The 13,581-nt window shown below is 41.9% G+C and overlaps 1 protein-coding gene across 5 annotated transcripts in view; it reads left to right on the forward strand.

Annotated features, from left to right (window-relative positions):
* The window catches only part of MAP3K4 (mitogen-activated protein kinase kinase kinase 4), a 72,703-nt gene that overhangs the window by 31,341 nt on the left and 27,781 nt on the right, over positions 1-13,581 (forward strand). For all 5 annotated transcript variants that reach the window (XM_081000673.1, XM_081000669.1, XM_081000671.1 and 2 more), the window contains exons 2-4: positions 5,300-5,487; positions 7,815-9,190; positions 13,239-13,481. In XM_081000673.1, coding sequence (XP_080856799.1) covers positions 7,820-9,190; positions 13,239-13,481 — 1,614 coding nt within the window. In that variant the 5' untranslated portion in view covers positions 5,300-5,487; positions 7,815-7,819. The remainder of the gene's footprint in view (positions 1-5,299; positions 5,488-7,814; positions 9,191-13,238; positions 13,482-13,581) is intronic.

A 13,581-nucleotide genomic window follows, 5' to 3' on the forward strand; every position in this document is an offset into this window, starting at 1 on the left:
TGGGGCTGTAGCTCGTGGGTTCTCTCATCTCACAGCCACAACAGGTGCAGTAGGGGAACACGGCCACTCCATCTAAATATCAGCTTCTGCTGTCCTTGCTGAAATTGCTGCAGCTAATCTGCTAGCCTGCAGTGACAGTAGGAACAGTGTGTTGTCATAGAAATATGTCATTCTTAATGCAGCTATTACTGTAGCTTCCCCATTGTCTTGTGTTGATTTTGTTATCGGGGAAACTACTGAAGGTAGCATGAAGTTACAAGAAGATGCATAGATTGTAATTTGCCAGTTACGACAAGTAGTGTAAATCCTTTTACTTTTTATTCATAAATACTATTATTATTACTACTACTACTACTACTATACCCCACCCATTTGTCCCTGGAGAGAAGACAATGGGGTGCTTAATTTTCATAAACTGATATTCAAAAACGAATAAATACATATAAATGCATGTTGAAGCTTAGTTAAGTAACTCTGCAAGGATTCTTTTCCTGAGCAGTTTATAAATAATAATATATATATTATTCTTCTAAATAATAAATAAATGTTAAAAGCTGGGCCAAAAATGAATTGACATTTAGCTATCTAGAGTTTAAAAAGAAGAAGAACTAGGTATTTTAAAATGAACATGAGTACAGTGGTACCTCGGGTTAAGAACTTAATTCGTTCCGAAGGTCCGTTCTTAACCCGAAACTGTTCTTAACCTGAAGCACCACTTTAGCTCATGGGGCCTCCTGCTGCTGCTGCGCCGCCGCCGCCCGATTTCTGTTCTCATCCTGAAGCAAAGTTCTTAACCCGAGGTACTATTTCTGGGTTAGTGGAGTCTGTAACCTGAAGCATCTGTAACCTGAGGTACCACTGTATCTTGAATCCTGCCAGGGTATTGAGATAGCTAGTAGAACACCAAGGTATGAGAGGCACAATTAAACTTAATAAATAATAATAATAATGATAATAATAATAATACCATGCAACCAAATTCTTTCCTTTGGGTTAAATACACAATGAGGCTAGGAAGTGACTCAGTTCTAAGCTATTCTCTTGAGAGTGCTAAATCAAACGAAACATGACAAAAGTGAAACTTAATGCATAGCAAGTTGACAATAATATGAATTCTAGATAGTGTTCTATCATGAATTTGAATCTCAAATGTGGGCAGAGCTGACTCTGGTAAAAGCATAATCAATTCAAGTCTATAAACGGGACTGCAATTTAGTTTGGTTGTTGTGGGTGAGGTTTTAAGTCTGCGGAAGTGAACATGAAAAATATAAGTGATTTCAGGCAAATTGTTAGAGACTGTAGATCGTAACAAGTTGGTTAAGCATGTGGTTTAGCAAACGCCTGTTGACTCACAGTGAAGTATGATTTATTTTATTTATTTATAGTAATGCTATGCTACCTCATTACCAAAGTTCTCCGGCTTGCATAATTTAAATGGGTTAAAATGCAGTAAAAATGCGACTACAACATAAAAGAAACCACAGCACAGATAAAGCAATAAGATTAAAGCACAGATAGGTCTTAAAACTTCAAAAAGCAAAGCCAAAATCAGTTTTGAAAGGCCAGCTCTCGCTTGATGGTGGCCTCTGACAGTGACCTCAAGGTGTGTGTAGGAACCTGTGAGAGGAAGGGACCTTTCATGTAACCTGGCTGAAAACTGCTGAGGTTTTTTAAGGTCAAAGCCAACACTCTGAGCTGGGTCTGGAAAATGACTGGAATCCAGTGTAGTTACAAAGCAACTGGCATAATTCAAATCATCTAGCCCAAGTTAACAACATTGCAGCCCAGATTTCTAGACTGTTACCATAATAAAGCATCTTTCCAAACATTCTTGTGCTCCCTAATCATCACATGCTGCCCTTGTCTGCTTCAAAGTGATTTTTTAAAATAGTAAAACAAAAATTTGACACACAGAAACTTTGTGAGCCAGATCTTGAGATGGTATCTGTCTGCCTTATAGCTGGAGTTATTTGTGGTTTGGAGAAGTCATGTCTGAAAGCTTTGTCCCAGGATCAAATAGAGCAGTGCTCTTTGATTTACTGACCTTTGTTTCTTATTGCATGTAAGTGAAAGAAAGCTATCATTAGCATTTAAGAGAGTTCCTGGAAGGTTTAATGGCATCGGTGGATTAGTTTGCCATCCCTTTCACAACTAGGTGCATACAAGTTTCGTAAACCAGAATGCTGATTTTGATGTCTATCCTCCCAAAGTTTCTAGTCCTTCTGAAGTATTGCTCCTTGTTTCCTATCTACATCTCAGTGAGATTTCAAAAGTTGTACTTCCCACTCTAGTACACAAAGAAAGGCAGGAGGGGGCAGCACATAAAAAGCTGCCTTACAATGACTCAGATTGTTGGTCAGTTGAGCTCAGTATTATTTATGTTGATATGCAGCAGCTCTTTGGTTTCTCAGGTAGACATTTCTTCCAAGCCTGCTTCCATATGTTGCCTTTTCTGGAGATGCAGGGAGCAGGAACTATGACTTCCTGCATGGAAAGTGAGTGTTCTGCCTCTGGGTGACCGTTCTCCATAGTAGCAGTTCTATCTCATTAGCTCAGTGTTTTTCCAACCTATTTCTGGCTGTGGTCCCCTTCCGACCTTGTTTCGTTCCTGTGCCCCCGCCCCAGACTTATGGTAGCCAGGGGAGGGGCAGTGGGCAGCTGCCCCCCCAAAAGTAAAAGTCAATACAAATATGAGGTTCTGCCCCCCTAACAAAAATCCTAGCTATGCCCAGGCCCCCTCCTACCGGTAGACAGATAGTTATTTAAATGTTTTGTTTGTAAATAGAACATCTTTTATTTATAATTATTATAATTTATGCAAAATACAGTTGAGTAGAATGATAGGAACATAATAAGATATTGTTGAAGCAGAAAACATAGAATCATAGATCTGAAAAGGGACCCTAAGGGTCATCTTTCTAGTGCAACCCCCTGCAACGTAGGAAACTCAGCTAAACTCATCCATGGCAGATGGCCATCCAACCTCTGCTTTGAAACCTCCAAGGAAGGAGAGTCAAGATCCCCCCAAGGGAGAGCCATCTTCCATGTATTATAAAAAATAAACAACACTTATTTGACCCCAGTTATTTGAGATGGAGGGGTAAACCTATAGATAAAGTCCAAAAGGTGCACAGGGAGTTCTGTATATGTGGGAGAATTTTTAAAAGCAAGTGGTCCTCACTGACCTGGTGCAAAAAGATTTGTCATCCGGAGGAGCCCTGGCTGCCTAGATAAAATACTATAGCCCCCCCCCCCTTACCTGGGAGTAAGGCCCACTGAACTCAGAGTAGACAGTAGCATCAGACGACCCTGCTCAGCTAGGCGCTGGGGTGGATTTCATCCTGCGCCTTGCAGAGCCGGGCCAACAATGCAGGCAGGCCAGCCCTGCACCCACTCTGCAACATCTGAAGACCCTGATCTGCTAGGTGCTGGGGTGAATTGCACCCGCCTTGCAGAGTCAGGCCCAGGCTGCCACCAGGCCCAGCACTGGCGGCAGCAACGAGCGTCTCTGGCTCACTCAGCCCCACTCCAGGTCACCTGAAGGTTCTGGATCGGGGGCTCTACAGGTCAAAACGGGAGCCTCAGCGACCACCCTCTCCCACCAGAAACAAACCAATACTGCTCCAAGAAAACACACATGGCAAAAAGGAGTGTTGGTCCCTGGTGGGCCACCCCCTTACCCGCTTGCGGTTGGCCAAGCAGATAGCCAGCCATCAGGATTTTTTAAAAAGCACTTTTAAAATTCACTTCTCACTTCCTTCTGTGGCCCCCTAGCCTACTTGGTTTTCACCTGGGGCCCCCTTGGAATATCTTTGGGGCCCCCGGTTGGGAAACACTGCATTAGCTAATCAGATGGGGTAGCTTCTGACCCTCAAAATACCTGGTGTGTGAGACTAGATACTTCCATAATGGAGTATCTGTTACCCTGTTACCTTGCCAGCCAAGCAAGGGGCATGTGAGTGTGTATGTGCATGGAAATTGGTGTCCCAAGAATGATTTGGGAGCACATGACATTCACATGCAGAGAGATGTGCTTACCTTCATTCCTAGGCATGTAATAATAATAATAATAATAATAATAATAATAATAATAATAAATTATGTATACCCCGCTCATCTGGCTGAGTTTCCCCAGCCATTCTGGGGGGCTTCCAATCAAGTGTTAAAAACAATACAGCATTAAATATTAAAAACTTCCCTAAACAGTGCTGCCTTCAGATGTCTTTTAAAGAGAAGATAGCTGCTTATTTCCTTCACATCTGAAGGGAGGGTGTTCCACAGGGCAGGCGCCACTACCAAGAAGGCCCTCTGTCTCGTTCCCTGTAGCCTCACTTCTCGCAATGAGGGAACCGCCAGAAGGCCCTCGACGCTGGATCTCAGTGTCCAGGCTGAACGATGGGGGTGGAGACGCTCCTTCAGGTATACAGGACCGAAGCAGTTTCAGGCTTTAAAGGTCAGCACCAACACTTTGAATTGTGCTTGGAAACGTACTGGGAGCCAATGCAGATCTCTCAGGACCGGTGTTATGTAGTCCCGGTGGCCACTCCCAGTCACCAGTCTAGCTGCCGCATTCTGGATTAATTGCAGTTTCCGGGTCACCTTCAAAGGTAGCCCCACGTAGAGCGCATTGCAGTAGTCCAAGCGGGAGATAACTAGAGCATGCACCACTCTGGCAAGACAGTCCTCAGGCAGGTAGGGTCTCAGCCTGCGTACCAGATGGAGCTGGTAGACAGCCGCCCTGGACACAGAATTAACCTGCGCCTCCATGGACAGCTGTGAGTCCAAAATGACTCCCAGGCTGCACACCTGGTCCTTCAGGGGCACAGTTACCCTATTCAGGACCAGGGAGTCCCCCGCCCACCCCCTGTCCCCCAAAAACAGTACTTCTGTCTTGTCAGGATTCAGCCTCAATCTGTTAGCTGCCATCCATCCTCCAACTGCCTCCAGGATGCAATTCTAATCCTTTTGTGTTTGTCCTGTGCTACAGAAATCTGTGACCTTTATTATTTTATGGGCACAAGAGCATACATGGTACCTTACCATGCTATTTGAGGAATATTACCACTTCTAACTTTTTGTTTGCTGGTAAGTGGTGGAGGATTTTTCTTTTTTCTTTTCTTTTTCTTTTTGCCTTTTCCAACTTCAGACAGAAAACTGGGGTGGGGGTGGGGAGCTGCATTGTTGGGAGAGCTGCTGTATGTCACATGGGAGTGGCAAGTGTACAGAAAGTTCACAATGATAGGGTGGAGACACACTTTTCTAAACTGACCTCTATATCTTAATTCCTTTTGCTACTTAGGCAAGACAGTAAGTCTGAAGATGTCTCTGGCAGGATCTCCGAATCTGATCCTGAGGACTTGTCTGATGAAGAAAATGCTGAAACTTCCTATGGAAACTCTCCTCCTAGCACACCACGGCAGAATAAGCGCTCGTCAACGAAGCATCTGAAAAATAGCGTTGGGAGACCTACCGGCCGCTTTTTAAGAGGTATGTGTGTGGTACGCTGGAAATGTTGGAAGTTGTAGCCCGAAACAGCTAGAGGGCTCAAAGTTGGCCAGTCTAGCCCAATATTGTCTACTCTGACTGGCAGTGCCTCTCCAGTGCTGTGTGGGCATAGAAACCCTTTCCCCATCACCTCCTTCCAGAAGGATTTAAGTGGGAAAAACATGGATTGCTAACTACTATGCTGTGACTCCTCCCCTATTAATAACTCTGATAGTGGCTAAGAGAGGAGCCTTGAATACAGTCTCCTGTATATTCTGTGGGACAAATGTGTCTCACTGCTCCCCTGAGGATTAGATAAATCATTTTTTCTACAGAGCTTTGTAGTAATAATGCAGGTGCTTTCTCCAAGAAGTCATACAGGAAGGTTATCAGAACACCCTTCATTGCCATTGTGTGCATCTATATGTACAACATTAGTATTGACAGGTATTTATTTTTCTGTGCTGTGCTGATGATATTAATGATTCTGCCCAAATCTCACATTACCGCTCATACTAATGTAGCTCGCAAACAGTACAGCATGCTAGTTAGCGTTTTTTGTGTAAAATAGCTGCATTCTGTGAATATAGGAAGTCCATTTAGTTTATGCTGCTGTTTCATTGTCATCATACTAATTGTAAACATTTATAAAGTGCTGCGGAATGTTTAGAATACTCCACAGTCCTAACACAACAGATTAGAGTAGGTCAATATTTTTTTTATCCCCATATAGATAAATGGGATCTGAGGCTGAAAAGAGTGGCTTTCTACGACCACCTGGCAAGCCCATAATAGGTCAAGATTTGAACTTGGGACTTCTGATTTGTAGCTCATTCTCTTAGCCACTATGCTGAACCTGCTCTCCAACTAGGTTGAACATATATCACTTAGTTCCTTTTTATTTTATGTAACAGGAAGAGAGAGTTCACCACCCTCTGTTAAAGCGGTTAGTGGTTCAGGTACAACATGTATAGTACGTAATTGGTGATTCATGGCAAGAGCAGCACAGAAGTTTCCCCAGCAATGCCTGAAGTACAGAAGATTCATGATGCTGGAAAGTAGAAGAAAAGTGGTAGAGATGGGAACATATACTGCACTGAAACCTCCACCCGCCCCCGATAACATTATACCTTTACCTCCCCTCCCCAATACCAGTAGTATAGAACTCAAAGATGGAGCAAACTGCTACAGCAGTTTTCTCCAACCCTCAGAGCCTGGTAGTTTCTGTGAGAGGGCAATGGATCTATTACAATTATATCCCCCTATTGCATAAGTGTGCAAAAATGGTTGCTAAAAACAACTCTCATTCTCTATGCAACATTTTCTTTTTTGAAACTTGTTAGGGCAGGGTTGGATGGGGGGGGGGTAGGGGGAGAGAGCAAAAATCCTCCTTCTCCCTTCCATTAGACTTGTGCTCCCAGAATTGCTTCTTAGTCACTCATTCCAGCTGCCATGTGCAGCAAAAGAGATAATTATAATGAGAAGTCAATTCTCATAATTACAATTAGTACAACAGAATGTTTCCATTAGCATGGTTTCAGAGCTAAACCTATTACTTTAAAAGCTCCACAGTATCATTATGTCTGCCTTTAGTTGCAAAGTGACTCAGTATTGCCTTGATTTCAGGGAGTGAAATGTGCTCCAGAATTTTTTTCTGTGGTTGTCAGTTATTACTATTAAATCTGTCATGACTGTTCAGGAAAATATGAATATTTGAGTTGGTTGTGGTTTAAATTGAGCCCCTAGAAAGAGCCCTGGGAACAAAGAAACCCCAGAAATAATTTGTGATACCTAGATGAAGCACCCTGACAATCATGACAAGAGTTTTCTTCATATCTTTAGCTGTCAAAGCTGTATGGGAAGAAGTGGCTGTATGGTAACTAGAACTTAATAAATGAGAGTTTTGCAAATGCAGCCCGTGAGAACTTCTTAATGCAGCTCCTGAGGCACCAGTGTTTAATTACATGGGATATGACTGTGCTGTTGCCATACCTGTAGCCACAAATAACATTCTGCCACTTTACCTCTGGCTGTTGTTAAAGACCAGTTGGATAGCCACATTGCTTATGACAATGAACTTGAAAACATATGGGGTACAGTATTTTAAAACCACTTGTGTTACATTGAGTTCTGAACTGTTTAAATAATTGTAAGGGTGTCTAATGAATATGAACAGAATAGGAAGTTTTGAGAGTATGTGTCGTGTGTTTAGTACATCACAGAACTGGAATATTATACAAATGGAGTAAAGAAAACAGGGCATGAGTGCGTTTTTTAAAAAGTGAACTTTTTACTTTTGGTGCAAAAAAATTTTATCTTATAATTTTCAGAGAAGATGAGCTCGCCAAGCCAGCTGTCCAACAAAGACAACGCCAAAACCATTGAGAACACTGAAGAGCACAGCTATAAGCAGGGGAAAAAGATCCGAGCCACCCTGAGGACAACTGAGAGGGATCACAAGAAAAATGTCCAGTGCTCATTCATGTTGGACACGGTTGGTGGGTCCTTGCCAAAAAAGTCAATTCCAGATGTTGATCTCAATAAGCCTTACCTCAGCCTTGGCTGCAGCAATGCGAAGCCTCTCGTATCTGTACCTGTGCCTATAGCCAAAACTACACGCCAGACTTCTCGTACTGATTACCCAGCGGACCGCTTAAAGTTCTTTGAAACCCTGCGGCTTTTGTTAAAGCTTACCTCAGTTTCCAAGAAAAAGGACAAAGAGCAGAAAGGGCAGGAGAGCACTTCCGCTGTTGAGTTAAACCGATCCAATGAACTAATTTGGCTTGAACTGCAAGCTTGGCACGCGGGGCGGACTATTAACGACCAAGACTTCTATCTGTACACAGCCCGCCAAGCCATCCCAGATATTATTGTTGAAATCCTTACTTTCAAAGTGAACTATGGGAACCTCTCCTGTCTAGGCAGTGGCGCTAGTCTTAATGGTACATCAGGAGGACAGTGTAAAGCAGCTCATGGAGCTAATGCTATGGGCTACTCTAGCTACCATGAGCATCTCTATCGCCAGCGGGTCTCATTTGAACAGGTAAAGCGGATAATGGAGCTGCTAGAATACGTAGAAGCACTTTATCCATCTCTGAAGGCCCTTCAAAGTGACTACGAAAAGTATGCTGCGAGGGATTTTCAGGACAGGGTGCAGGCGCTCTGTCTCTGGTTGAACATTACAAAAGACTTAAACCAGAAACTGAGGATTATGGGAACTGTTTTGGGCATCAAGGATCTCTCTGACATTGGCTGGCCAGTGTTTGAAATCCCTTCTCCTCGTCCATTCAGGGACAACGATCCAGAGGATGAGGAGGAGGAGGACAATAGGGGAACCTCGGGGGCGTGCACAGAAGAAAGTGAAGATGAAGAACAAATCTCTCAGGAGAGTGTGGAGGAACTCAGACAAGCCATCCAGAATAATTTTGCCAATAAGCCAAATTTTGACTTTCAGGCACAGGACCATTTGTCAAGAAAGCTTGACAGGCTTGAATCTGAGGACGACTCAACCTGCTGGGCTGTTACGGAGTGCAGCGGTGAGACGGGGTGCAGCAGACACTGTTTGACCTCTATTTATAGACCGTTTGTAGATAAAGCACTGAAACAAATGGGGTTGCGAAAGCTCATTTTAAGACTGCACAAGTTAATGCACGGCTCCTTGCAAAGGGCCCGAATGGCATTGATAAAGAGCGATCAGCAGTTGGAGGTAGGTTCTGGGAGGAACGGGGGGTGGGGGTGGGAATCGGTTCTTCACGCTGCTAAAAGATTTTCAGGAAACTGTTCCTTTGTTTCAATTTTCTCTTTGGAAACTATTCTTCTGTATAATACGCACATAGTTGTTTTGCGATATGCAATGCCTTGTTAATGAGTCATCTTAATCACTGCAATGTGTTAATGGAGAAGTATCGTATATAAAAACCCAATGTGGAACTCCCATGTTGGCCTTGGAAGTTTGCATGTGCCCTGGCTCCATGTTGGCTGCTTGAGGTGCTGAGCCCAATCTCTCCTTGAAGCTGCTTTGTTAAAGAACAGAGGGCTGAGGAAGGCTTCTCTTCTTGGCTCTCCCATCGGTGGATCTTCAGTCCAGTTTCCTTCCCTCCCTTCTTGTTTGGATCATAGTTGTTACTTACCGCCCATAAAGTCATGGGCAGAGTCTAGAAATGAAGGCTAGACTTTCAAAACGTGATGCTTTGTGTACTGGTTAATGTATGGCAGAGTTAGGGGTCCAGCCCCACACAAATGAAATAGAAAACTTTCCTGTATTTGTGAAGTGTGGGGAAATAAAGCTCTTATAGGAGTCCTTGCTGGAGCCCAAGTGAAATGTAGTGCATGCTTGGAATCTGTTCAGTTCTGAATTTCAGAATACGGATTGGCATGGAAATGAAACTTAATAACTTATTTCCTTTTTTATTAGGTTTATATTCTGCCCTTTGCCCAAGGAGCTCAGGGCGTTGTGTGTAGTTGTTCCCCTACCCATCTAAATTCATCCTCAATGTTTTTTTTTGAGGTGGGTTGGGCTGAGATACGGTGACCAGCCCAATGTCACCAAGCCATGGTTTTCATGCCTGAGTGGAGAATGGAATTTGGCTTGCCCTGGTTCTAGTCCAACATTCTTTCATGGGTTGACACCATGACACCCATGGGCATCCTCATGCTCTCAGAGATCTTCCTTTGTCCCTCCCCCTCCCTCCACTGAAATAAGCCTTCTTTAGCTAATAAAAGACTCTTTTCAAGGTAACTGTAGTGTGCTGGACATTATTGGGTGCATGCATTATTGTTAGGAAGGGGAGAGTTACGGTATGCATGTGGGTGCGCATAGCAGCTTCTCGGTTTTGTGGTTGCACCAACAAATGAAGTATGAGTAGCAACCCATTTAATCACTTCCACATTACTCTCCCCATTCTTTCAATCTCTTCCATGGCTACTGAAGTATCATTCAGATTACACCAGAATGTCTGTGTTCATCATGGCGTTTGGAGGGGGGTTGCTCAAGGACAAATGTGTGTTCTGCAGAAGATAAAGTCTGGTTTAAAGATACTGGATTTTCTTTTATTATAATATATGAGTTTGAGCATATTAATTTATACTGTAAACCTTGTATGGGAATTGAATTGAAAATATACATGTGGGTATGATGCCTTATTGTGCTTTGTATATCAAATTGCGTTTTTAATTTGAATAACCACAGTGTAGAATAAAATTAGAAGGCACATCAAGACGACCCTTGCCTTGAGACTGGATTTGCTGATCATAATTATCTACTATAGCTACTTTCTCAAATTGTGCAAAGAAGGTTCTGCTACTTTTCTGTGCAGTTTTTTCCATTAACAAAATGATCGCTGCTAGAAAGTTTTTCCCATTATCTAATCTGCTCTTCTGCAATACAGATTTTTAAAATGTGAATGTGGAGAGATGAGCATCGCTGTTGTGTTAACTACCCAGTGATGGCATTATCATTGCTTATAGAGTTCATACCTTTCAGCTGTTTTATAAAGAATCCTAAGTCTTATGAAATGAAACCTCATGGGATATTAAGAAACCTATCTAACAAGGTCTCATCATCTAATATGATGGTGAACAGTGAGGTGTAAAAAAGAATTGAGGCATTGACTGGTTCCATTTTCCAAATTAACTCACTTCGGAGTCTAGGATTGGAATATTATTATTATTATTATTATTATTAATTTTAACAACCAGCCATTGTAAAGGGATGTTTAATATTGAAGTCTACTCCAGGTAAATTTTCTTTATTGTGGAGACATCTTTCTTTAGAACAAGGCAGCTAACCTGTGGCTGTCCAGAAGATGATGTTGGACTCCCTTCAATCCCAGCCATCATAGCCAATTGTCAGGGATGGTGAGAGTTGCAATCCAACAGTATATGGGTAGCCACAGGTTACCAACCCCTGCTCTAGAAGATACTGATGTAGACTTTTTGCACTGTTTTTTACTCTGCAAAAATTAATAATCTATTTTAGTATATAGAAGGATGAAGTTCACATTTTGGCAATGGTGTATTTCTTAGCATGTTCATTCCTGAAATATTTTGTTTTCTGAAATAATACTATAATGAGAAGCAGTCATCTAATAATAAATGCACAAAATGTCAGAAATGTGTCTGAGGTAGTATAAAGAAAAGCAAATTGGATGTTGCATTTATGAAAACTAAGACACTTACAGTACAGTCCCATGCATGACTACTCAGAAGTCAGGCCCATTGAGTTCAGTGGGACATCTTCCCAGGTAAGTGTATATAGGAATGCAGCTTTAATATGTTTAAATTTCGGGGCTAGTATAATTACATGTAACTGGCTTACTGTGTCTGTTTAAAATTATAAATTTCTGATTCCAGAAAGATGCTGATAAAGTTATTTACTACATAAGTATGGTAATTTCATATGTGATAATATGGAATATGATGTGCAAAGTAAAAAAAAAGACTTTGAGCAGTCTGCCCTTTCAATTCTATGACTATATGAATGTTTAGTTACATGAGCATTTATTTATCACATGAGCTGTTGCCATGTTGGTTTCATAGCCTTGGGTGTAAAATAGGTAGTACAGTCATACCTCGGAAATCGAACAGAATCTGTTCCGGAAGTCCATTTGACTTCTGAAACGTTCAAAAACCAAAGTGTGGCTTCTGATTGGCTGCAGGAAGCTCCTGCAGCCAATCGGAAGCCCCATCAGATGTGCGGCTTCCAAAAGAACGTTCGAAAACTGGAACAGTCACTTCCGGTTTTTGATTGTTTGAGAGCCGAAACGTTAGACTCCCAAGGTGTTTGGGAGCCGAGGTACGACGGTAATGTAGTAGTACTACTAGCAGTAGTAGTAGTGGTAATAATAATAAATAATAATAATTAATAATAAAATAATAATACTGATGCTATGAACACAAACTTAATACCAGTCACACTTAGAGGTGCATTCAATCATTCACTGCATACTATCTCTTCCTCAGCTATACATTTTTTAATTTGGATGAACCCATTTAGTAATAAGCAATTAAAATGCTGATATCAGTGGAAATGTGTACATTAACAGGGGTTTCCCTTTCCTAAAAATCCAAGGAGGAGCAATTTTATAAAATGCACCTCATTTTTATAAAATGAACATTTAAATTTACAGTTAGTAGCTGAAGGACAAACTTGTTGCAAATGGCTTTTTAACACATTGATGTAGGTAGCAATTTGTTTAGCGTATTAACATTTTATATTGCATGTAGTGCTGTATAATCACTTAACACAAGTGTTTTAGACATTGTTTTAACACTAGGACTGTTTGCAGATTGGAATTACGATGCTCATTTTAACGTTTACAGTATGGCATAGAGAAACGCAACTATCACAAAATATCCCAACCTGTCCATGCAGATTTTTTAGAGGTGCCCTCATGGAACTTCAGATATATTTTGCTTTGAATATCAATGCTTGTGCTGCATCACAAGCTGCTTTTGAAATCCACTCACTTAAAAGTGGACTTGCTAAGCAGCATGGCATGATGCTGATTTGAGAAAGCTCAAGCGCCCTGCTGGGCATGCAAAATTAATTGTGTGATTTCTCCTGGCTTGTGACCAACATCTACTACTATAGTTCTACAGGTCTGAAAGGAAAGCCTGATACTTTGATTGAACAAGATTGTTGTTGTTTTAAAGTCAATCTTTGGTGGTGGGTTTACACCTGATAAGTTATTAAACTGAAGGAGGGGGGGAAGTGTTTCAGGTTGTTTGTTACATAGTATCTATTTTTTTGTTAGTTTTCAGAGTACCCAGATCCTATTTTAAGTTCAGATTACGTGCAGTTGTCAAATTCTCCGCCTTCTTCAGATCAAAAGTGCAGTACTGTGTCACGGGAAGAGCTGAAGTCTATGGATTTGCCATCTTTTGAGCCTGCATTCCTAGTTCTTTGCCGAGTCCTTCTCAATGTTATCCATGAATGCCTCAAATTAAGGTTGGAACAGCAGCCTGCTGGGGAGCCATCTCTCTTGAGTATTAAACAGGTTTGCCCAAAGTGTTTTATTAACCCCCCTCCCTCCCCAGTCCTTAGCAATAAGTCTTACATTGTTCCACAGAAGGGATGTGTAGTACGTATTTAGATTG

Source organism: Podarcis pityusensis (assembly GCF_964106645.2).
Source record: "Podarcis pityusensis genome assembly, chromosome: 3".
NCBI lineage: Eukaryota > Metazoa > Chordata > Lepidosauria > Squamata > Lacertidae > Podarcis > Podarcis pityusensis.